At 37.1% G+C, this 26741-nt stretch overlaps 2 protein-coding genes across 4 annotated transcripts; one reads left to right on the top strand and one right to left on the bottom strand.

Annotated features, from left to right (window-relative positions):
* The first annotated feature begins 27 nt into the window (after positions 1–27).
* Positions 28–18293, top strand: ptk2ba (protein tyrosine kinase 2 beta, a). Of its 3 annotated transcripts, XM_017476520.3 has the most exons (32): positions 28–250; positions 1377–1426; positions 3379–3621; positions 4892–5070; positions 5153–5240; positions 5324–5403; positions 5536–5598; positions 5719–5773; positions 5866–6006; positions 6344–6418; positions 6680–6781; positions 7447–7564; positions 7705–7744; positions 7850–7890; positions 7986–8030; positions 8153–8250; positions 9591–9672; positions 9768–9868; positions 10043–10158; positions 11615–11718; positions 11880–11969; positions 12295–12499; positions 12587–12680; positions 14265–14321; positions 14658–14777; positions 15048–15197; positions 15789–15824; positions 15987–16011; positions 16245–16291; positions 16637–16771; positions 16928–17008; positions 17173–18293. In XM_017476520.3, exons 3-32 carry the CDS (start codon positions 3409–3411, stop codon positions 17386–17388), a joined length of 2997 nt encoding a protein of 998 aa, XP_017332009.1. In that variant the 5' UTR covers positions 28–250; positions 1377–1426; positions 3379–3408; the 3' UTR covers positions 17389–18293. The 3 variants fall into 3 exon arrangements, with proteins under 3 accessions (XP_017332009.1, XP_017332008.1, XP_017332010.1); XM_017476519.3 differs by lacking the exon at positions 1377–1426; XM_017476521.3 differs by lacking the exons at positions 1377–1426; positions 14658–14777 and having other exon boundaries at positions 29–250.
* chrna2a (cholinergic receptor, nicotinic, alpha 2a (neuronal)) lies at positions 18289–23498 on the bottom strand. Its single transcript, XM_017476524.3, has 6 exons — positions 23334–23498; positions 22783–22925; positions 22561–22605; positions 22172–22281; positions 20170–21244; positions 18289–19310 (listed from the first exon to the last, which is right to left on the bottom strand). The coding sequence occupies exons 1-6, from the start codon at positions 23413–23415 to the stop codon at positions 19185–19187; spliced, it is 1581 nt and encodes a 526-aa protein (XP_017332013.1). The 5' UTR covers positions 23416–23498; the 3' UTR covers positions 18289–19184.
* Positions 23499–26741: the final 3243 nt, after the last annotated feature.

Genomic DNA, 26741 nt, shown 5'->3' on the forward strand with positions numbered 1-26741 from the left:
TCTGCGTTCACAGCCGCAAACTGTCGCAATAAACAGTATGCCGTTATAATAGTATGGTGGCGTACTGTTCTTTCATCCTGTTTAGCACCGTAGCATGTGTCTGAGGGGACGTACTATTCTGCTACAGTCTTTAGTAGACTAAAGGCACCAACCTGCTGTTTGGGTAGAGTTACACAGCCCAATTTTAAAAAACAACAAGAAAAAAAACAAGAACACGGAGAAGAAATGTTTTCGATTCAGCTTTGAACAGGTCAGTCAGATGTACGTTTGTTTTTCGTTTTGTTTTGTTGTGAATTGGCTTTACAGTTAAATTGTTTAGATAAGGCACAACCTGTCTCGCTACTCGTAAACACACAGGAAGTTATGAGGATCTCATGTCCTCTTCATATAACTGTACGCATTATCTCCTTTGGTTTTCACAACGGTTTCACGGGTAATATTTTTTAGTTAAAACATTTATTTATTTATTTATTATTATTTTTTTACATTTATTTTTTAGTGGAAGTGAAAAAAAAAGTAACAAAATATTTGTTGTAGAACCAAAATGATGCGTTTGAAGATCGTTGAGCAGAGTGACGCACGTGACCTGCGTGTCATTAGGTGCCTGTATAGATGTAGTCCATAAAATTCAACCCAAATCTTTTTCTGAACGAACAGAGGGATTTCTGCGCCCTACTTCTGCTCTCCAGGAGTTTTTATTTTTATTTTTTTTTTATCTACAAATATGACTAAAAGTACTCAACTGCTGTAATTAAAGTATCCTGTTTCAATCTTACATTTCGTTTTGTTTCGCCACTTATCACTTTAATAAAACAAAACAAAACGATAAACCATTACATACATTCACACATTTCTGTGAATTTTCACTATTATGCATTTCCAAAGCCAATATACAGTACACGTATTCATATTTATACATATAAGAAATGCGTTTTGCCAGCAAATACATTTTCTCTATTATGTGCTTATTACTTCTGTTTAAAGAACAGAAGTAGTACAAGATCATGTGCTGTTTAGATGATGTGCTTACACTACAAAATAAACCATGAATATGATATTTTTAGTGTACTTAGCTAAAAATTTGTACTGTGTGCGCAACCAAGCTGCATGTATCAGATGTCAAAGGCCACATTAACAAGGGACTTTAAGGTACTGGAAGTGGCACCACTTAGGTGCTCACTCTATATGCCTTGTATATACCGTATCAGTCGTAATTCTCAGTACGCTGGAATTGGACCTAATTAGACCAGCTGGCAGGATCAGGATCTGGGTTGCAAACTATGTTCAGTTTCCATACAAGAGGAAAACACCGTAACTTAACAGAGAAATCTTAACAGATAAATTTTGACCTCACACATCCGTGTATGAATCCACAGTCCAATGTGTCAGTCCATCCATCATGGGGTTCTGGCAAGCCTGGCTCGCAGTGAGTTCCCAGACTAGAAATGCTTAATGCTTAATAACATTACTGTTTGCTACAAACAGTAACAAGATAACACACAGTAGTTCTGCACACAGCAGGGTGTTTTCAGTTGCTTGCACCTATAACTGCATTTTAACTGGAGAGTCTTTAATCAAAGATTTGCTGTTTTTTTTGTTTGTCTGTTTAGATTTTGCTATATTTTGCTACTTTTTTCTGACAGGCAGTGCAACAGTTCTATAGTAAGTGAAGTGAACAGGAAACCAGCTCTGCATTTCTGAAGTAGAGAGAGAGATAGAGAGATTTTTGTCAAAATGGGTCTCTTTGCTTGGCTTGTTTTGTCTAGTTGCAGGGAAAAAAAAAGATATAGAAAAACAAAGCAATAAATCCTCTTCACCAGATACCTAATGACTTTTCTTACCGAAAACGTGGTCCCATGTGAAAAAAAACTGTTTCACTTCCTAATGTGCTTGCCATATGCTTTTGAAAAGAAATATACATTGACAGGAAATAAGTATTCAGACACATTTTTTGGTATTTAATATACTTCCAGCTCAAAAATCCACTTCAAATTCACACAGATAATGTCATAAGAATAAACAAATATATGTTAACAAAAAACAAACAATAAAAAATATTCAGACACTATATTAAAAATATATGTAAGGGTTACATAAAAATAAATCCATATCTAGGTGCTGCAAAAAAAATTGCAAATTGTACCTGGTGTCATTATAAAGGATGCTGCCACTGTTTAGGAAGATTTCATGCATAAATAACAATTGCGGCGAAAGTGCTTCCGAAAGTTCTCAGGGACAACATAATTAAACAACACTCAAATGAAAAAAGCTACAGAGCCATAGCAAACAGCAAATGCATTAAACATTTAGTTAGCTCAGTTGGTTCGATAATATGCTGGTGGAAACTAATCACTAAGCAGTCACACGAAAAGAGTTGCTGGATGAGCTGAAAGCAGCAGGAAGAACTGATACGCAAGGAACAATAAGCAATGCACTGCAATGCAATCAAAAAATTGACAAATCAAAACTCTTTTGGAACAATGTACTCTGGTCAGACAAAACAAAAACAGAACAATTTAGTGTTAATTCCTCTCAGCATGTTTGATGAAAGAAGGGTTGTGTGTACAATCCCACAAACACCAAACTCAGAGTGAAGTCACGATATGGGGCTGCAAATGGTAATGGCGTTTACATGTCATCGAAGGAAGTGGAAACAGAGCGATGTACTGGAACATATTAGAGAACGTAATCAGCCAAGAAACTGAATCTGGGGAGAATATGGATGTTTCAACAAGACAGTGACCCCAAACATACAGCCAGAACAACTCAAGAAGACTTTGCATGGCCTAGCCAGTTTCTTGACTTGAATCCCACTGAGAATTTATAGAGGATCTTGCAAGTTGCAAGTCCATCAGTGGGACTAATCATAACTGTGGGGAACTGAAGACAGTTTGCCAAGAGGAATAGGCCAAAACTGAACCACAATGCTGCAAAAACCTAATTATTTGTTTCTAATGCTGGTAATTTGTGGTGTCTAAATACTTTTTTCCCTATCAATTTAAATTTTAAAAGCATGTATTTGTTTATGCTTATGAATACATACTTTTTTTGCTTCCTATTTATAAGTACAAACTCAAAATACGTACACTAATATGGACACTGTAAGTATCTTCAATATCAAAAATAAACATGTCTGAATGCTTATTTCCCCTTATTATAAATGTTCTCTGTGGGAGTCATTATGAAGTATGGTTTATGTCATGTGCTGACGTGTTGGAATATCAGGATTCATGTCAGTGAGCCTGAATTTTGTAATTCCAGACTAACGTCTGTTATGCAACACTTGTGTCTTCGTAATGCTTCTACCATTTCTCTGAGAAGAGAAATACCACACCCTCGATCTCTTCAAAGGTGTAAAGCCTCTTGTTACCTCTTTAGATTTGGTGTTGAGATGAAGAGGTCTCTGTTATGACAGCCTATGTGGAGATGTCTGGAGACAGCAGAATACTGTCCTGGAATCCAGTGCCTGGTGAAACCCAGCAGAAGTGTAAAGGTAGCTCTGAAGTGCTCAGTGAGAATGTAGGCACAATGAAGATTCTCAAAGTGTGTTTTATTAGCAACAGCTTCAACCTGGGAAAGAACTTTAAACTTGTGAAATGTAACAGTTCCTGGGAAATTAAGGTGAGTGTGAGTTTTTCTTTTGTAATTGATTATACAAATTCATTTTTATTCTGTATAAATCTTACAATTTAAATTAGTATTATCATTAGTAATGATCATCAACATTACTGTAATGGCCATTTCTTGTGTTATGGATATGACATTTAAAATCATATCGACTTATAGAGTCTCATTGCTTGCACTAATTAAACATTTTACACATCTTCTTATATGCCATGGGCTTTTATGTCTATTTTACACATATATAGAAATGTATAACATAAATGGGTGTGAACACCACCTCCAGGGTTGGGAGCTCAATTCCTGCCGCTGCCCTGTGTGTGCGGAGAAGCATGTTCTCCCTAGCTGCGGGGGTTTCCTCTGGGAACTCCGGTATCCTCCCCCAGTCCAAACAGATGCATGGAAAGCTGATTGGCATATCCAAAGTTTCCGTAGTGTAGGAATGGGTGTGTGAATGTGTATGTGATTGTGCCCTGCTATGGATTTGCACCCCGTCCAGGGTGTACCCCACCTTGTGTCCCATGCTACCTGGGATAGGCTTCAGGTTCCCCGTGACCCTGTATGATAAGCGGTATAGAAAATGGATGGGATGGATTTATGGGTGTTACCACATAAATAGTGTTTTTGGTCGATACAAATGTTGCTAATCATAAAGACATTTACAGGAAATGTCACAGACGTGCAGACGTGCATTCAGAAGCCTTAGACACTTGTAAGTTTTAAATACAATAGACTATATATAACAGTACGCTAGAGAAAATGAAACCCAACCAATATGTGGTATGCCTTTGTATTTAAAACCCGCATAAGTTCTCTTAGGGTCACTGTTGCTCCATTTTAGAAAGAAATGAGTTGGTTGGTCATTTCAAACATTATGTCACAACATTTTGCATAATTTTGCCGAATTACTGTGCTTGCTTCTGTGTCTTCAGGTAAAATATTACACAAACATACTGATGTCTTTATCTGAAAAGTGATCTATTAAGGCAGTGTTTGTAATGACATACAAACGTTTAGTTTTTCTGTAACATTTAATTGTTTTGGAAAATTAATGTTTGGAAATTTCTTGAATCCATTTGAAAGTCTCTTTTTTTTACTGGCACAATATTGCAATATTGCATGGTAAGAGTGCGTTTGGTATGGAATTAACCTACTTTATTGGAGATTGTTGAAGTCCAAATATAATAGGCTTCATAAAAGATTCTGAATAAAATTCTGACTCGTATGTTATATGGTAATTATGGATTGTAATGGCATTGTTACCATGCAGGCCATTATTCAGTCTATCTTGGAAAGTGGACGGCTTGGTCCAAACATCAAGTTCACTGGCTGCTATGGCTTACGGCTTAAACACCTCAAATCAGATGAAGTGCACTGGCTCCATCCAAACTTGACAGTGGGGGAGGTGGAGAGGAAGTATGAGCAGCAACATGTGGAAGCTGAGTGGAGGTATGCTCTCCAAACTCCTTCACAAGTTCTGTTGCACTGCAAAAGATTTTTTAAACTTACTGTGTCTCTTAAAAATGATTAGATATGACTTGAGAATCCGGTACATCCCCTCTGATTTCATGGAGAAGCTGCAAGAAGATAAAACCACCATGCTGTATTTTTACCAGCAGGTTAGTGTAGGATATTACAAAACCTGTGTGTGCAGTGTTGGGTAAAACTTGCACCAATACGCAAACTTTTTTTTATTCCACAGGTCCGCAGTGACTATATGCAGCACTGTGCCAGTAAAGTCAGTGATGGCATGGCCTTACAGTTGGGGTGCTTGGAGATCAGGTACCAGCATTCTGCAAAACATTGTGCACTCTGTATAATATGCATAATGTGTAATTTTGACTACTTTAGTTTTTAAATTTTGAAAGGTCATAGTTTTTAAAAACGTCATTCCCACACTATGTCACCCAACAGGAGATTTTACAAAGATATGAATGCCAATGGATTGGAAAAGAAATCTAATTTTGAGCTGCTAGAGTAAGTTAGACCTGAAAACACTTGACACCTCATGCTTCGGTCACTGTCTGTATGACTACTAATAAGAAAATGAGAAAATGCAATGGAATTAATTGCATTCATCATGTTTCTTTTTCTCAGGAAAGAAGTGGGCCTTGAATTGTTCTTTCCACAGGAATTGATCAGCAGTATGAAGGTAAAGTGTACTTTTATCGATGTAGGCTAATTGTTCTCATGCTCAGTTTGGGACTGATCAGTCACTAATTCTTGTTTTCTTTTTGGTGACAGCCAAAGCAACTCAGGAAATTGATCCTGCAAACATTCCAGCAGTATTCGTCTCTAAAGGAGGAGCAATGCATTATGAAGTTCTTTGAAACTTTCTCTATGTTTTCCAGCTTTGATGAGGAAGTTTTCCCTTGTGAGCTAGTGGTAAGACCGGTTTATTACTGCTGGTTTAGTGCTGCACACATCCTGTATTTTAAATAGCAGGTATGATTGTGAAGATTGTGACCCATAGGCTTCGTTCATCAATGTTCATCAATTTTCCCCATACAACATGTCCTGTAAGCAATGCTTTTAATTTGTTCAATATTTTATTGAACATTTATCCAAAATTAGATCCATTTAATGTGTCAAACTAGTATTAGTTTATGATAGTACTACAGGGTTGCCATTTCATACTTTTAGGTAATCATGTCCCACATATCAGTGTGCACAACAGATGCAGTGTAATTGATCTGTAACCGCCTTTGTTCTATGTGTGTAGCAAGGATGGAGTTTAGCTGTAGACCTTGTTATTGGCTCTAAAGGCATTTGTCAACGCACAGACAAGAATTCAGTGGTATGTAATTTTCAGTGGTATACTTTTCACCACCACTACCACCACCACCATAAACACACATTTCCATTGGTCTAATGCAAAGCATTTATATAAAAAATATTTTATTTATCATTTATCTCTGATCTCACATGAAGCACTTTGTGTTTCTATACAATGCAATTTTCTATGCCAGTGAAATAAATGTGATCTTTATCATACTTTAGCAAGATATTCTTTCCACTGAATTATACATTAATTTTATTATTCACTACCTTTCCATAGCCCATCTGTTTAGCTGATTTCACACAAATTCAAAAGATCAGATGTTCCCTTCAGAATGATGGAAAGGCTCTGTTATATCTCGAAATTCAGGGAGCTAAACAGGTAGGATTCATTGTCATTGAGCATCATGGCACTTTAAGCTGTGTATTCTTGACGTAAAAATTCATGGATATATTTAAAAATTAATCACAGTTATTTCAAGATTAAACTTTATTTTTTTATATTCAATTTATAGACATTTTGTATTGTTTTGTAATTCTAAAGAAAGATTTTTCCATTCATTTAGCTTCGTATGGTAAGAGTCGGAGAGTTGTCGGAGAGTTGTGTATATAATCCATATATACAGAATTACAGTGTGTTAATTGTCAGATTTTGTTGTGAATCGGAGTAAATTCCAGCAGTAGCCAGAAAAAGAGCCATATTAAATGATTTACAACAGGAAATCATAAGGCATTTTTTTTCATAACATGACACAAACTCTGCATTTTCACTTTGACGATAGCTGGGGTAGTGCAGTTCTTTAACATGGCATAATATTATTGGTTAATAGGTTCTATAATATGTAATCTTTTAATTTAATTATAATATAATTGGTTTTTACGAAAAAAAGCCAAGTAGAATGTTTCAAGTAGTCTCAACATTATTTTAAGATTTTCTTTTAGGGTTTAAAGTAGTCAAGGACCAGGCTTGATCAGGAAAAATGCTCATTTAGTAATTTTAACCTAAAGCTTTTTAATAATGTCAGATTAATTATGTTAAACCTACAGCCTTTGTCCATCAACACGGCCTCATTAGCAATGGCTGAGAACATGGCTGACCTGATAGATGGCCACTGTCGTTTAGGAAGTGGAAAAGACACATCTTTGATCGCGAGACCAAAAAAAGGTGAGTGAGAAAACTGTTATTTTATGTTTGATGTCACAGCTGTAGAATCTGAACAGACTGCCGTCTTCATCTCGAATTAGCTAAAACATTGTATTTTGTTAATGTTGTTATGTAAAAGCTGTTACTATATTATTTTCCAGATAAAGAAGCTAGAATTTCTCTGCCTATTGTTCCTCATTGGTGAGTAATGCTGCTATGCTGTTGGAAACTTTTTATATGCATATTATTTATGATGATCAACGTGCAAGGTTTATGTCATATAAATGATTTATTGTTTATTTTCAGTCAAATTAAAGAAAGTACCTCCTCCTGCAATGCAAGTACGAGTAAGTCAATAGTTTCTTTTGTTCTGGCAACATTTTCAATAAAGTATTTGGATGTTTACAAAAGAATGATGAGCCCTGGTTTATATATTTTACAGACTCAGACATATACGCTGAGATCCCCGATCATAAGCCCGAAACAGGTATGTGCTATATTGGAAAATCCTACACATCCTGCTAATATTTACTATGGCTTTACAGAGATTAGAACCAATGAATTTTTATTTCGACAACCTGAAGTACTGTAATCCTCCTTGTTCTTTAGTGGATAGGCATAGCATCTCTAGAGACAGCATTGTCCTTGGCCGGATCCTGGGTGAAGGTTTTTTTGGGGAGGTTCATGAAGGGGTTTACAAAAGCAAGGTGAGTAGTACATGTACTGGAATTAAATACATTTCAGATTTATTTAAGGTCCAATAAACATTTAATCACAGCAAATTTACTTTTGTCATACACTCAAATAATAAAGATTAAAGACTGATTAAAATGAACAAAGTGTGACAGTGCTTTCAATTTCAGGTGTACAAGTGTAGAGAAATTTAACTAATTAGGCTTCCTGAAGCGTAGTTGTTGTATGTCTGCTTTTCAGGACTTGAATACAGTCTATTCTTTCACAACGGAGGTTGCAAACATGCTGTACGCTTGTTTTGTATTTGTCTGATCATTATCTCAGTTAAAACAGAAACCCAAAACGCTTGAAATGATTGAGTATAGAAGCATTCCCCCTCATAGTCCCTCAATGCAGGGAATTTGAGAAGGGATTGGGCACTCTGGATTTTTGATGCAGAAATAATGCATTTAATGGAATGGTGATGTCTGACTCCAACTTCACACATGTATATAGCCATACAGGTTAGGTTGTTTATAGACGATATTTTTGCTAGCCTTCGAAAACAAGTGCTGCAAAAAGCTGCGAAAACATGTGTAATATTTTAGTAAGTATTTTTTTTTTCAATATACAAAGCTCTGAAAACAAAAACATATTGTGTTTATTATTTTATGCCATTACTAATGGACTGTAAAATTAAGTTAAGTCTTAAGTACAGTTTGTTAAAAATAAATTGCAAGAGAACAAATTTGGCAGGTGGCATGTTCTTCTAGGTTGTGTTGAGCATGATGCCCTGGTGTCAAATACTTCTCTCACATGATTTCCTGTTAAACTCATGATGCTACTTTAAGTTTTAGTTAGAGCATAGGTACTTGTAGTTTCCATTCACAGGTTTTCAAACCATGTACACTATTCATGGGTAGACTTTTGACTTGTGGTGTGTTTGTTGGTTATTTATTTATTTATTTATACTGAAAACTGCACAAAATTACATCCCCAAATGACATAAATGTTTACTTATAGACACAAATCAGTACTTAGTGTCTCAAAGCAGGGATATAGAGCAGGTATCCAAAATCATTGTTATACCATGGAGCAGAGAATCATAGCGGTGATGCCTAGTGAGACCACTATCTAAAAAAAAAAAAACTGACTACAGAAAGTTTTAGCATGTGAAGATGGAATGAGGATTTTTTTTCTAAGGCATGTAGTTATGAACATGAGAAATGTAAAGTCTAGAGCTGCTGACAGCCACAGGGCAACTATGAATCAGAATATACTGACCTCTGACATTAAATGAGCATTAATTGTAACAGTTGTGAATGCAGTATGAGCAGGCTGTAACTGAATAAATAAATATGGCATTGTAATTCAGACAGGAGAGAGGGTGAGTGTCGCAGTGAAGACATGCAAGGACTGTACGGCTGATGTCAAAGAAAAGTTTATGAGCGAAGCCGGTAAACCCTTTTTCATTTTGACATTATAAAGAAAGTTACATAATAAATACATTATATTTGATGTACCAATCAATGATAATAATGCTCTATGACAGTGATCATGAAGAAACTTGACCACCCCCATATTGTGAGACTGATTGGGATCATCGAGGAGGACCCAGTGTGGATTGTAATGGAGCTTTACCAGTATGGTGAGGTGAGAGAGACTGTTAAAAATGAAAAAAATGATTTATTTCTAATCTTTCTTTGAAACTACTGTGTGGCGTCTGTTGAGAAATAAAGCCTTGCTGGTGACTCATTTGGACTCATGCTCATGACTCATTTAAGTATTTGCTCCTAACCCTACCTTTTCACAACACATTTCCTTTAGCTAGGAAATTACCTGATCGAGAACCAGCACAAACTGGCCAATGTAACCCTCATCCTGTACAGCCTACAGGTCTGCAAAGCTTTGGCTTACCTGGAGGGTGTGAATATGGTACACAGGTATGGACTCATAACTAATACACTGTTCAAATGGAGAGGTGTATACATTCTAAGACACTTTGGATTTCTAATGTGTTTATTGGTGCAAAGATATCTGACTTCAACTACACATGCGCAGCTGAACCATGTTGGTTAGATGCAGTGTTTTTTGCTAGCCACCCACAAATTACTTACTTTTATCAGTTTATCACAGACAATAGTCACTAAAACCCACAAAACACAACCTGAGCACTTTTTGTTCCATATCTGCATGAACTCACAGCCTCTCTTTAGTTTGTTCATCTACTCATTCCCCTTTAAAGGAGACGGCATATCACAGAAGTGCTAATCTAACCTGAATAAATACATTTTTTCAAATACACAGGGCAGAAAAATAGATGTGTCACATGTAGGCACAAAAAAAACAATTAAAAAAAACAAATTTAGGCCGACCATATAAAGTAAGCATAGCCATAGACTTCAGAGGGAGAGTTTACTAAGTTCTGTATTTTTTTTGCTGTGTATTTCAAGGACTTAAACTATTATTGTTTATTTATACTGTTACAAATTTACTCTCAAACATAGTTATAGTTATGAGTTATATGTTTTAATGGGCATGATGTGCAAGTTGTACACCCTTCTGTCACATGATTTCCTGTTAAACAATGTATAAGTGTTAGCTGGAGGATAGGTACTTTCCATTTAAAAGGCATTACATTTGTGTGTGTGTGTGTGATTGTGTGTGTGTGTGTTTGGTGTTCAAGATACTTGAACACCAAACACAAGACACTTGAAAAAGCAAACATTTGTAAATTCAACACAGGGTACATACTGTATAATTGTGTATTGTCGTTAATTTTATATATATATATATATATATATATATATATATATATATATATATATATATATATATTTACGTAATCATTTAGTTTAAAGATATTTGAAAACTTATTATATGGCATATATTAAATTATTGTTTAGGGTAGCAATACCATGTCATATTTTGTCTTAATTTAATTTCTTGAGTAGAAATACTACTATAGTAATAATTCACTTTAGTAAAAGTAAAATTATTGATAAAAGAAATTACTCAGGTAACAGTTAAAAAAAGTCATTTGGTGAAAAAATACTTCAGTAATTACTTCATGAACATAAACCAACCAGCATATAAAAAAAGATAATCTTATGTGGCTAGCTAACATGGCCAAATGATGTTAGGGGTTCAGTTGATTGCTAGGTTGGTGAGCTAGCTAGCTAGCTCATGTGAATTCTGTCATGTTTCTATTTACATGGTTAGCTATCTAGCTATCTAAATTGGCTCTTTCACATTATCCTGAGTGTTACCTATAGGCTGTTCTAAAAAACGTACCTTTACAGTGATCCATGCACTCATGTACTGTAAGAAGAATACATGTAATTTGTTAGTGCAGAGGGTATTTGCACATCTAAGTTTCTTCTGTTTTTGTGGGTTTAGAGATATTGCTGTGAGAAACATTCTGGTTGCTAAACCAGACTGCGTGAAGCTGGGTGATTTTGGCTTATCTAGGTACATAGAAGAAGAAGAAGAGTACTACAAAGGTAAGTGAAAAATAACTGCCATTTTTGCAATCAAGTACATTTTCTTTTTTTAGACATCTGAAATTTAGAGAACTGTTTGGATTTGTGGAGCATTGTGATTTAATTAATTTCACTTGTCACTGTGAACCATCAAACCCTATATATTTGTTTTCCTTTTGAAGCCTCTGTGAGTCGATTGCCTATCAAATGGATGGCTCCTGAGTCTATTAATTTCAGGCGATTTACCTCAGCTAGCGATGTCTGGATGTTTGGTAAGCAAGTCCTTTTGCAACAAATCACTGAGCAAACTACAACCATTTAAGATACAGTGCCCTCTTCAGTCAAAAAAGTGTTGTTGTTTTTTATTGCTGACTGATGAGCTTATTGATTGAGAAACCCCAAATGTAAGCACATTGAAGCTGACGCATTACTCAGCATGCTCTGAACACTGTGGCAGTTTCATAATGACTGTTTGCAACATTGATTATAAACTATAGAAATAGTAATAACATATGAATATGCACTGTTTTATATGTCAGCATGTAGTGCTTAACCCAAATTTAATAGCACTAATCAGTATGCTACTTTGGCTTTCAGCCGTGTGTGTGTGGGAGATCATGAATCAGGGTCAGCAGCCTTTCTTCTGGCTGGAGAACAAGGACGTCATCATACAGCTGGAACAGGGCACGCGGCTGCCCAAGCCTGAACTGTGCCCTCCTGCCCTTTACTCGCTCATGACATGCTGCTGGACCTATGACCCCAAAGAGAGACCCTCTTTCACTGAGCTCGTCTGTAAACTCAAGTATGACTTACCAACACGATGGTTGTAGACTTGTATGAGAAAACGTGCATGACACTGTAATCCTAACTTTTTCCTTGTGTTTGGTAGTGATGTTTACAAGATGGAGCAGGAGCAGGCAGTGGACGAGCAAAGGAACAGAGCACGTCTCACAAGGATGGCCAGTGCTGAGGCTCCACCAAAGGTAGCGTTCTCTATTATTGTGTCTTTTTTTAGTTATATTCGGTGTTCAAAACAGAAAACAGCTGCCTTGATACCATGCAGTCTATTCCGTCTCATATGTTGGTTGTCTTATAAGCAGTGCTTTGAAATCTATCATGGTAGCTGTAAGAATAATTTTTATGGGATGTGTAGGACAGCTGTGGATACATGTATGCTTTCTTCAGAAATCAGACAGATGTAGGCACCTCAGAAAGCAGCGTCATTTGTAAACATTTTATTATTATACATGACATGACATGCACTGACTTCCAGTGTCCAAAAACTATAGGGCTGTGTTCAAAGCTGGTGATTTAAGTCCAAAAATTATTTCAGGATTTTCAGGGAAATTTGTGTGTATTCAGACATCAGAAATGATAATTTTCTGGGTATGCCATTCAGCAAATCACCTGCATTTTTTATGCTGTCATATGTAATGCAATATAACATGAAGGGAAGAGGCAATTTAAAAATAAAGAATAAAAAAGATTAATTTGATGAATTATGAAAATGAAAATGACAAGCACTGACATGAACACATGAACAGCTAATAGGAGTTTTTATATATTAAGTATTAGTTTTAATAGAATATATTGCAAATATATTGCTGCATGAATAGTCTTGGTAATAATGATCACGTTTATCACTGCAAATTTGTGATTTAACAATGTGGCTTCCACTCTCATTATTCAAAATCTTGTAAAATAGAACTTGATCCAGACCGTCCTATTATGTATCTTTTGAAAAAAAAATTTTTTATATCCCACATCAGCACTTGTGTACACAAATTAAAGAAGCCATATCATACTTAATCAAGGGCATGAAATTGGATTGTGTCCACAGGATATAACACATTTCAGCACATTTTTAATTCACTCTATTGATTTGTTATTTTAGTAAAATAAGGTTTTTGTTAATTTACTGCACATTACTGTAAATCGTGCCTACAGGTCCAAGGATAAGCTGACTGAACACTCATTTGCTACACTTATAGCTCACTTTTATATATTTATATAGTTATTGATATTTTTTTTAAATTGCTCCTCGAGATTAAGACTAAGACTCTCAGACTAAGGTGCTGTCTCCTCCAATGTCTTTTGTGCAAAAAAAAAAAGTTTTGTAAACACTATTCATGTCATACTTATGTATTTAGTATGTGCCTCAAATGGCATTCCGTAGATTTTGTTTTTAAGTGTACAACCGAAAAAATAAATTTTAGTGTGATATATTGTTGTTACATCAAACTGTCAGACAGTGGTGCTGGAAATAATAATGTCCCTCACTTAAGTCTACATCATACAAGAAGAATGTGCTTAAGTCCAAGGTCAGAATCACATGTAACTTGACATGTCTCTGTTTTTGACACTTGCACGTAACTCTCTCACAACTTCAGCTTAATTCTGTACTTTCATGTGAAGTCTAAATACAGATGTGTGCTATTTCAGTATTAAATCTTCACTCAACTCGGGAAAATGACCAGAGAAGGCAGACCTTGTAACATTTTGGACTCTTCAGAGGAAGAGATGTGGTGAACCCTCTGTTTGTCTTTGTTTTCCCTTGTTCATAATAGCCATCAAGACAGAGACCCAGAGACTTTAACACTATTAACCCCAGACTACACACTCAGGTATACAATTTTCTTGCATGCTATTTGTCACTGCTTGATAATACTTTAATACAGCATTAGATTTGCATCCTATAGCAGTCTAAAATTGTGTAATGTTTGGCAGCTCTCTTGTTGTTATGCTTTCAGACTTCCTTTTAGGCAACTTCATGTCATTGCAATTGTGCTTCAGTCTTTCAGTGTATGTAGCTCTCTGTCCATCTGTGCGTGTGTGTGTGTGCGTGCGTGTATGTTTGGGTGTTTGTAAGCCCCACTTTAAAAAAGCTATCTCAATGTGCGGGTGATGTGGTTTGGTTTGTTTGTTCGCTTGTGTTCATTCTTTTGCGGCCAACTTTCCAGCTCCCCGACTATCTGTGTGCTAGTTTACCTGCGCTCGCTCGCCCACCAGGCTTCCGATCAACACACATCTGCAGCAGCACAATGACCCTGCCTTTGTCCCCGCGGCGCTGCAGCGTGGGGGTAAGAGTCATGTTTGGAAAGCCTCAGCCTGTGCATGGACCACACACACAAACTTCTGTGTCTCAAATGAGATAGACACTGTTTCTAGGAAAGTTAAAATGATGTCTTGTCAGAGCAAAATATCACTTTTAAGCAGACTCTTTTACGCTTTTGTTCTTGTTGCCAGCACCACCAAACGCCCACCTTTAATGCATGCCTCGGGTGCAATGACTCACATTCTCTGCTTTAATGGTCCAGCATTACATGTCTGCATCTCTTTACTTTTACAAGAAAAAGGGCTTTGGATTTGAGCCATCCAGTGTAGAGGATGCTCAACGGCTGTGGGAGCTGGACAAGCAGCGTATGGAGGAGACTCTTCGGAGACAGAAACAGGAGATGCTGGCAGATAGCCAATGGCTTGAGACAAAGGAGAAACTGCTGGTGAGTAAAAAAAAGAGGAAACCTAAATGACTGCAGTGGTTTCATACATAATCCTTCAAAAATGATCATCAGCAATACTGAAAAGTATTACATTTTCAATATTACATAATTAGTGAAAAAATAACCAGAAATCGGAAGCACATAAATATGAAATTATGACTCTTCATTCTGATTGGTCTACAGGTCAAAGCTTTAGAAATGGTTTTACAGGTGCATCTCAAAAATTAGAATATTGTGGAAAAGTGGAAAAGTTCATTTTTTCCTGTAATTTAATTCAAAAAGTTTAGCTTTCATATGTTCTAGATTCATTACACATAAAGTGAAATATTTCAAGCCTTTCTTGTTTTAATCTTGATGATTACGGCTTACAGGAAATCAAACACTCCAGTATCTCAAAATATTAAAATAAATACATTATAATACAGAAATGTTATAAGCTATAGGAAATATTGAAGATATTCATGCAACATGTTTTGTTATTTCTGGCTATAACTGCAGCTTCAGAAGTAGGCTGGTACTATTTTTTACAAACTGCTAGACTGTGTCACGTTCCAATTTCAGCAATTAAATTCTAGTCTTCTTTCCTTTTAGGATCCAACAGCCCATGATGATCCACAAATAAATATGGTACTGTATTAATAACTTTGTTAAACTGTTGCTCAATTATTCAAAATCTTTTTAAATTCCTCCTCTTATAAATAGCTGGCTTTTAGATGATCTGATTTTTGTTTCTTATAATGTCCACTTTCTGGGTGTGCTTTTTATGTATGTATACATATTGTGTTTCAGCCACCAGAAACAGACACAGGCTATGGTAAGTGTACATTAAGGTCTTTGCCATTTGGCTATATGTATTATAGGAGACATTTTTCCTTTTAAATGTTGGTATGATTTAAGTTTACCTATGTGTTCTAGCAGTATATAGTATTTTCCAATTTCGTTAATCAGTTATCCACTAGTTACATTTCAATAAAAAAAAAACTTTCTCAAAACTGTTGAATTGCTGTTTTACCGGGAATCACAGCACGATCTCTTTCTCTGTCTCAGCTCAGTTTCGACGTCCCCCGGAAAAGCCAGCCAGACAGACCGCACAGGTAATTGCACTGTAAATCCAACTAGCAAGGAGGATAGCAGTATTGTCTGCTGAGCTCTTTGAAGCCATGCTTTGTACCTTTCAAAATGAGCAGCTGGCAACAATCAAACAAGCAGGCTTTTACAGTACAGATCTTATAGAACAACCACTTGATCAGTCTGAGGCCATCTGCTTCTTGGCAATAATTCTAAACTGTTTACTGTTTATGTTGAGTTATAAACCTTACTACTAGGTTGTGCAGGCCTGTTGAGTAGGTTCTCGATATACGTACTGTCATTAGACTTTCCAAACTGTCTCCACTCATGTTGTCACTTGCATTAATGCTGAGGTTTCCTGTTGTTAACAGCCAGCTCCAACAGCAGAACTGGACCGCTCGGAGGATAAGGTCTACCACAACGTGATGGAAATGGTCAAAATGGTGATGAAACTCAAAAACGATGTCAATATGCTGCCAGCTACTGAGTATGTCTGTGTGGTGAAGGTAGGTAAACATTTTTTTAGCATGACCTCAAGCATTGACTTTTAGCAGTAACAAGAGCTGCCATGATATATTGTCACTGAAAGTTGAGATCATTGCAAGTAAATATGTTTGCCTGTCTGAAATTATTTTGAAGTAACTATGTCACTTTTTTGTCAGGATGTGGGACTAACATTGCGCAACCTAATCAGTAGTGTGGATGAAGTCCTACCGAGCCTGCATGAGTCAGTCAGGACTGAGGTAACATAAAACAGAGAACTGAAACATTAATTATAATCAGGTTTGCATGAAAAAAGGCCAAATTGTCAGGTTATGCTTCCATTACACAGAAATACATTTAGTTCTGTAGATTCATAAATACCACTGAAATATATACTTTTGCTGTCTCACTTATGCTGTGTTAGATTGAAGGTACTCAGAAGCTGCTGAATAAGGACCTGGCAGAGCTGATCAGTAAGATGCGGCTGGCCCAGCAGAATGCCATCACCTCTTTAAAGGAGGAGTGTAAGAAGCAAATGCTAACAGCAGCTCACACATTGGCTATGGACTCTAAGAACCTTTTGGATGCTGTGGACCAGGCCCGTGTACGAGCTAATATTGCCAAACCAAACCCTAGTTGATGTGATCTAGCTTGATAGTAGATTTTCATTTACCAAAGATATGGCTCAGAAGCTGTAGATTTCCCACTGTCCTTGTTCAAATTTCCTTGCTAGAAAATAAAAGGGAAGAAGAAAATAAGCGATTTTAGCCTCATCACTATAGACTTTTATGATACAGTGGTACAGCATTACCTTATTTGTTTAATTTATGGTTACATACTAGAATGAAAGCTGGGCTTTCTTTAAAGAAGATTTTAAATATTACATTTTTATTTGCATTGCTTGTACAAAATGCTTGTAGTCATATTAATTTCAAAAGTGCTTATCTTTTTCAAATCAGAGTTTATTGTTTTGTTGTTTTTTTTTTTTATTTTATAAAAAAGAACAAATGCATTATCTGGAGTTTTCACATGAAAGGGACCCACCTCAGCTGTCAGGACATCAAATATTTGAAAATAAACATGTAGAATTTCTGTTCTGCAATCCTGTTAATAGGTAATAAAAGTCATAAAATGCTTATAATAGTCAACTGTGTTAAATGTTTACAGTAGACAGTATTACTGCTTTAAATGTCAGTGTAATGTAATGCTTTAAGTGTCAGTGTAATGCCTCTGTAATTGTAAGTCTCATTTTTATGTAATATTTTGTTATTAAAATTCTGATTAATCTCATAAAAGTAATATTTCTTAAATGTTTTGGCACCTTTGCAAATCAGTAATCAATTCATATTTCCTTGTATGTAACAAAATAGTAAAACTATACTAAACACATTGAACTTGAAACTTTTACAGAAAGGTCACTGCAACAAAGAGTCACTAACACACACCAGCAGAGGGAGCATTAGTCAATGAAACAGTGCCAGCTCAAATAAATCTGTCAATTTAGGCTTTATAAATAAAAGGACAATAAAAGGATGTTATAATGTTTATTGTTGTTGACAATATATTTATACACAGAATGTTTAAATGCCATTACAGTCTGATTGAGTAGGGGAGGAAAGACAGGTGCAAATTCAGAATAATGAGTTATGTAAAGTAAAACACACAGGAAGCATGTTCTTAATTAAATTACAGTGGCAGCCCTAACATGATTTATCCTCAAGGATAGAATAGTTCCATTACTAAAAACACTTTTTCCACATGGTCCATGACTGCAACTTAATTACACTACTCAGAAATATCAAACATGACACAGATTTTTCAATGGCTCTTTAAAGATCTGTGTCCATGAATGAAAAATGCCTTTTGATCTGTCAGGTAATTGCTGTTGATGGTAAAGAGACACTACAGACATTCAGTGTAAACTGAACTGCATTACTCCTAAGCAGGTCACATATCCCTCGCCTCTTTCATAAAGGTTTATTTTGCATATTACGTTGAAGGTTGTTCTTTGTACCCGTGTGGAAGTGACAGGGCTTGGAAACAGTATTATATTAGGAAATGTCAGCTCATTCAATGAGAGGTGAGGAGTGCTGCTTGCACAGGAGCGATGGGTGAAGTCACGGCTGAGAGGATCTGAACTATTACAACAATTGAATGTGACCTCAGGTAATACCTGAATGAACTGATATGCTCTGACCCACACTCATTACATCACTGACATCGCACCCAAATATCCTCAGTCCTGAAAACGTCTGCAAAGTCGAGGTTATTAAAATTCTTTTTAACACATTGAAGGTAACAACCAAATCCAAAGCATGAAAAATGAATGTTCAATCCTTTTAAAAATGTAGTTGTCTCTAGGGCAGGTCTTGGCCTGGTTGTACAGGTTGAACATTGCTCAGAGACCTGATGTCATTATCAGCCCATGGCAAGCAGCTAGATCATCCCCGAGAGCCAGGGAGGCAAGAAGAGGCCAACTGTCCCCAGCAGGCATACAATGACGAACATCCAGAGGAAGATGCGGTCAATCACCATTGCTACATATTTCCAGTCCTCCTTGACCTATGACAGGACATAAACCACAAAGCTGATTCCCACTTGATAAGATGTGAAAGGCCATGATAAGAAGAGTGAAATGATAAGAAGAGGAGTTCAGAGTGGTATTGAGTGTGGAAGGGGATGTAAATTCTTACGAAGGCTGTCATTACTCAAGATACAGATAGATTAAATCCCTTATTTATCAAAAAAAGTGATTTTTATGAAATATCAGTTAAATATGGTGGACTGAATATAATGACAAAAAAAGGATAGCCTGAACAGACTGAAAAAGTTCTTTATATAGACATGCACATTTTTAGTTTACATGTAATTTAGTTTTTGTCATTTTGGTGTAAAACAGAAAGAGAACATCTGTTAAATGTTCTCATGTTTTCCTGCTCTAACACAGCTAACATTCATTCGTTGATCTTTACTAAAGGCTTCATTCTGGTCACAATCATGGTGGATCCAAAGCCTCTTCCAGGCATAAGGTAGGGACATACCCTGAATGGGATGTCAGGGCACCATGCACACACATATTCACACACAAAGGCAAATTAGAGTCACCAATCACCTACCAGCATGTTATTTTAAGCAGGAGGAAACAGGAGAACTTAGAGGAACCCTACACGGACACAGGAAGAACATTAAATACTCTACATAAACAGTAACCGAGCTCAGGATCGAACCTTGGATCCTGGAGCTGTGAGGTGACAACACTACCTGCTGGAACAATGTGCTACCCCATATATAACATCAGTAGAAATGTATCTGGGTTGAGCAGGGAAATCAACATTTTGCATTTTAGTGGGAAGTTTCACTGCAACCCACAGAAACAGCTCATTCAAAAACATGAGGGGTTGAACATTCAAGATTTACTCACGGAGAAGTCTGTGTCTTCGGCATGCAAGTAATCAGCAATGTATTGCACTCCCTCCAAGGCCTGTAGTAGACCCGGGGAGCATGGCAGTCTTGGTTCAGACTCCAGATGGCTTGGGTTGACAGATCGTTGAATGAGGGTTATCCTTTGTCCTTGCTGTTGAATGTTACACTTTTTCAGTGAGGCCTCAGAGTCAGACAAGTTTAAAGATGTAGCAGGAGAGAAGGAACAGGTGGCCGCATTGCCCTCCTTATTCCAGTGAACACCTACATCCACATCTGTCTCCTGCTGCAGCCAGGTTTTAGAGGTGCTGAGATTGGAGCACTGACTCAGAACCTGTCTCTTCTCTTGTTGCTGGTGCCGTGTCTGCCCAGGCTCTGGACGCTTCATAAAGAGAAAACGTGGAATGAAGCCCAAGAATACAGTCTGAACCCAGCATGGCATCTTGTGAGTACTAGGAGAGCGGTGGTGCACATTCAGTACAAATACAGTGATGACGATGGAGAGAGTTACAAAAATCATGGTGAAGAGCAGATACTCTCCAATGAGTGGGATGACCAGAGAGGTGGACGGAATGATCTCAGTAATAAGCAGGAGGAAGACAGTCAGGGAAAGGAGGACAGATATACATAGTGTGATCTTCTCCCCACAGTCTGAGGGCAGGTAGAAGACCAGCACAGTCAGGCAGGAGATGAGTAGGCAGGGGATGATGAGGTTGATGGTATAGAAAAGGGGAAGGCGACGGATGATGAAGAAATAGGTGATATCCGGGTAGATTTCATGACAGCAGTCATATTTTTTGGTGTTGTATGTACCCATAGCATTCACAATGGCCCACTCTCCACTCTCCCAGTAATCCTTCAGGTCCACAGTTTTCTCGATGCGCTCCAGGTCAATTTTGGCTTTGTCATATGTCCAAGAGCCAAACTTCATTTTGCAGTTTTGCTGATCAAAGGGGAAGAACGTGACATCGATGCTGCATGAGCTCTTGTAAATGGCTGGAGGCACCCAACGCACCTCCCCAGTGTAGAACAGGTGGGCTTTGGTCATGTGAGTCACAGCAAACTCACCATCTGCACTATAAGAGAAAAAGCATCAATAGCAATTAGGCAGTCACTAGGGTTGTAAACTTTTGCATTTAGAAAATTATAAACAAGAAGGATAAATATGCAAAAATAGACTTGAATTCACATTTCACAATTAACATTAAATGTTCCTTAACATCAAATGAATTGAATATTTCATGTCTCTTTCACTTATTTGTGCCTCTTTCCTCTATGTGGTTCTAATTAGACAGTACTCTAAGCAATATGAGCTGTGGTTGCAGCATAAGTTGCAGCTGGTATCTGATGTAACGGGACATTAATTCTTCTATTTTTAATAAGAGCGCAGATCTGCTTCACAGATAAAGCCTGTGGTTCTGCAAATAGGCATATCATTTAATGTTTCATTAGTTGCTTTAATGACTACAAAAGTGTTATTGCACGGCTTGTCTGTTTAATTTCACACACTAATGTTCCAGAGGAGAAAAGACATATGAGTGCTGATATAAAGCTATATATTTCAAGACCCATGCTAACTAGAACTATGACAGGACTCATTTTATCATCATCACTCATCATTTTAGCTATGTTAGATGTGTGGAAGATCCATCCATTATCTGTACACATACCCTACACAGGGGAGCCCGGAGCCTATGCTAGAGAACTCAAGGTACGGGGCAGGGACACTCTGGACAGGGGGCCAGACCATCACAGGGCACACTCGCACACACCTCCACATACTACAGACAATTTTTAAATGCCAATCAGCCTAAAACGCATATCTTTGGACTGCAAGAGGAAACCGGTGTCCCCGGAGGTAACCTCCAAAGCACAGGGTGAACATGCAAACATGTAAAATATTTACATAATTTTAGTTTTGGCAAAATAATTTTACTGTGACATGCTTCCTACACTGTATGTTTCATATTTTGCAGCACATTTGGAGAGCAAATAAGACTCACTTATTATACAGGACAATGTCTGGTACCCAAATCAGCTCTGATGGCACCCTGATGGATGTTACATTGTCATAATCGGAAGGCTTCCAACGCAGTTTATAATCATTCCATTCCTGCAGTTAAAGAGACAGATACATTTCTAATTAAATGTAAGCCATATATATATATATATATATATATATATATATATATATATATATATATATATATATATATAAAATTTGTGATATTGATGTATGTAAAACATCTCATTAATTAGCTCTCATGAAGGACTTTGGTTTCATTATGAGGACTCATGTCACCTCAGTTTCTATATATTTCATTTGTAGATTGTCCAGAAATAAAAAAAAAAAACACTTTTATATTGCACAGTCAAATATGAGATGCTCCACCTGCTTCAGCCATACATTAGTCGTCATCATCTGATTTTTCTCATCCTGCCAGGAAACAACAGAATCTCAGTAATTACATTTGTACAAAGGCAAAGAAAGAGACTTGCTAATCTGTATTAAACTCTTTAAATAAACACTAATCTTTTTCAGACCAGCAATCTGTTGAATGTGAGCAACATGCCCTTAAAGTGTAAACACAGCTTGAATTGAATTTATTCATACCACATCAATCAGCTGAGCAATTGAGAGGCCAAACTTGACAATTACTACATCAGTAATATTCTGCACAGGTCTGGACCACTTATTGTAGGTACTGAAGAGTTTTTTAAAGAGCGTGTCCTCAGCATGAGCATGGGTCCAGTCATCTGCAAATGACAGATCGGTGATTTTTAAAACTCGAATCTAAACAATTGTACAGGTAAATAAGCATATGGCAGGATATATGGAATTAATCTGACAATGTATGGTTACATTTTTGCATGTAGAATGTAGGGAAAAAATATATATGCGATTATGGGAAACATCAGACAAGGAAATAGACAGATCTGAAGATGTCAAAACACTCAAACGTTAAACAAACGTCGGGAAACTTTTTCACTCAGGTTAAAAACTCAAATTCAAGTACAGTCATTCTAAAATCCATCCAATAACCTATCAGAAATTTGTCAAGTATATTTTTACACACACACACACACACCCACCCACACACACACCCACCCACACACACACACACACACACACACACAATATATTAAATATCTAACTCGCATTACCAGCCTCACAGACACAGCAGAGCAACGGCGCCAAGAATAGTAAAAGATCTCGTCCCATGTCCTTTACTCCGACAAATGGCATTGTTTTATGGAAAGGTTTAAATGATGTCCAGATGTCATTTACATGATGTCCTTAGTTGCGCTCTTCAGTTTAAGCGTAAGTGCCGCTAGGGTTGCCAGATATTCACGACAAAAGAAGCGCACTTCACATGCCGCATTAAAACACATATCTAATTGCCATAAACTTTTCAGGGGTCCTAAAATGAAGTTGGATCGTTCTGAGTTTTATATAAAACAAACATAAATATAATAGCATATATGTGAATGAATCAAAAACCATTCGTTTCGGCAAGTAAAAATTTCTCACAATTACATGACAAGCATACACCTGGCAACACTGCTCCCCGTTTTGGCTCTCAGCGCTCCCTGAGAGGGAAAATTCAGCCAATAGGCTACGAATGCGTTTCCATATTCTAATTAAGGGGAGGAGTTACGCTTTCCATGGAATTCCCTGTCCGGTATAAACAGGGAACTGATGACTGCACTACCAGTGAATCGGGTTTAAATTTTAAATATGAGCAGAGCACAGTTTTATTTGCTAAGTGAGATATTTGTGGACTAGACTTTGTGATTCGTTGTTATAATTATGACAACAACAACAATAATAAACAGATCAACACTGAGAATAAAATGTTGGACCAAGGTACTAATAGCAGGACGCAAGTGAGCCTTAAATCCCCCACCCTAAAATCAGCCAGTTTTTCCTGTTTTCAGTTTCTATTTTCGCGGTCATGAACCTGTCTGTACTGCACAGAGCAACCGCTGACATTAGAAATCTACTGTCGCAATTATATTTTCCTATTTTAGACAAAACATTCTGCTTCTGCATTAACACTGGCCGAAAAACAAGACAGAAATACACGTGGATATTTCCAGGGAAATGATGTTTCCAGGGAAAAGATGTTCACAACATCTTTTCCTTCAAAAAAATCTTTTAAAACCCCTACTTCGAGACTGTCTAAACTGTCTGTTGGACTACCAGACCGATCAAATATAAAACTTTTCTAACACAGGACTATCAGTTTGGTGTCGCTAGACCAGGGGAGGCACAACTAAGCTATCACTGTATGTGTTTAGCTTTCCTTATGCATTGCTCATATCATGTTAACGTAACTTGGAACTCATATAGACATTTACACACCTTTCCTGCTCATGAGAGGATGTTAGTGTTTCAGTTGCAACCTCTTTACTGGTTAAAAGAAGAAAAAAAAGAAAAAGAAAAAAAAAAGAAAAAAACTCAATTTACTGGATCAGTACAACGTATCGGTTATCCGATTGGTTTGAGTAGACTAACGGCGGAGTCTAACTGTTTGTGGATTTGTGTGCACTCTTGATGCTAGAAATGTTTCAAAATCCACAAATGCACAGGATCCGATCCTCAAATGAATACAGGTCAGAGCTGTGTTTGGGACATAAAAATATATTTGTAATAAATAAATAAATAAATAAAAAATCTCAAATCTCATTTTATTAATTTGTCAATTTAATTTATTTATTGAAACTACTAACATATATTTGTGGATCTCATTCAATAGATTTGTGAATTTGTTTATTTTCTGTAAATCTCAGTACATTTTTTTTGTCGATCGTAATCTATATATTTGGAATTACGAAACAATTCTAACCCCCATATGAATACATTTCCTCATTACACTCACTGATTGTGTGAGCTAGGGTGTGGCAGACTTGAGAGCTGTCAGCCAAAAATGCACGTATATCCAACCGCGTGTAACTGAAGTTACAACACAACACTCCTTTCAATGAAGAATCAAAATTACAACACTATCGTCTTCTTTTACTGACGTTCACTTACGTAGTGACAAACCGCTCCAAGTGGAGAATTATTCGGGGCTAAAGAAAAAAACCATTGCTTGTTGCACTGTATCCTTTCAGTGTTCATACAAAAGAAAAATAGAAATAATTTTGTAGACGCATCTTTAAAAAGAGAGCCCAGAATCTGTTCCCTCTGTAATCCCCCCAAGGCCCTGCTCATTCAGCTGCCTGCTGGGCTTAAATTTGGCATCACAGTATCGTCAGCCTGCTCAGATAATATATTAATGCCTGCTATGCCCAAGTTACTGAATGTGCAAGTTCCACACTCCCATTTTCATTTTAACATTTGAACACTACCTGTATTTTAAAACTATCAGATAATCTTTCTCTCAAATGTTTCCACTCTACAGCTGTAATACAGGCTTTTTTTATTTAGTCAAATATACTGCAAGTGTTCAATAGTCCTATTTAGAACCTTGCCTGACAGGTGTAGCCATTTCATAAGACAAAGTATTATTTGATTGTTTTGCATAAAAATATACATAAGAAAAACATCAGATACAGTGAGGGAAAGAAGTATTTGATCCCCTGCTGATTTTGTACGTTTGCCCACTGGCAAAGAAATGATCAGTCTATAATTTTAATGGTAGATTTATTTGAACAGTGAGAGACAGAATAACAACAAGAAAATCCAGAAAAATGCATGTCAAAAATGTTATAAATTGATTTGCATTTTAATGAGGGAAATAAGTATTTGACCCCTCTGCAAAACATGACTTAGTACTTGGTGGCAAAACCCTTGTTGGCAATCACAGAGGTCAGACATTTCTTGTAGTTGGCCATCAGGTTTGTACACATCTCAGGAGGGATTTTGTCCCACTCCTCTTTGCAGATCTTCTCCAAGTCATTAAGGTTTCGAGGCTGACGTTTGGCAACTCGAACCTTCAGCTCCTGAGGGAAATAAGTATTTGACCCCCTTTCAGTCAGAAAGATTTCTGGCTCCCAGGTGTCTTTTATACAGGTAACGAGCTGAGATTAGGAGCACACTCTTAAAGGGAATGCTCCTAATGTCAGCTTGTTACCTGTATAAAAGACACCTGTCCACAGAAGCAATCAATCAATCAGATTCCAAACTCTCCACCATGGCCAAGACCAAAGAGCTCTCCAAGGATGTCAGGGACAAGATTGTAGACCTATACAAGTCTGGAATGGTCTACAAGACCATTGCCAAGCAGCTTGGTGAGAAAGTGACAACAGTTGGTGCGATTATTCGCAAATGGAAGAAACACAAAAGAACTGTCAATCTCCCTCGGCCTGGGGCTCCATACAAGATCTCACCTCATCGAGTTGCAATGATCATGAGAACAGTGAGGAATCAGCCCAGAACTACATGGGGGGGATCTTGTCAATGATCTCAAGGCAGCTGGGACCATAGTCACCAAGAAAACAATTGGTAACACACTACGCCGTGAAGGACTGAAATCCTGCAGCGCCCCCAAGGTCCCTCTGCTCAAGAAAGCACATATACATGCCCGTCTAAAGTTTGCCAATGAACATCTGAATGATTCAGAGGAC

Source organism: Ictalurus punctatus, chromosome 9 (genome assembly GCF_001660625.3).
Source record: "Ictalurus punctatus breed USDA103 chromosome 9, Coco_2.0, whole genome shotgun sequence".
Taxonomy (NCBI): Eukaryota; Metazoa; Chordata; class Actinopteri; order Siluriformes; family Ictaluridae; genus Ictalurus; species Ictalurus punctatus.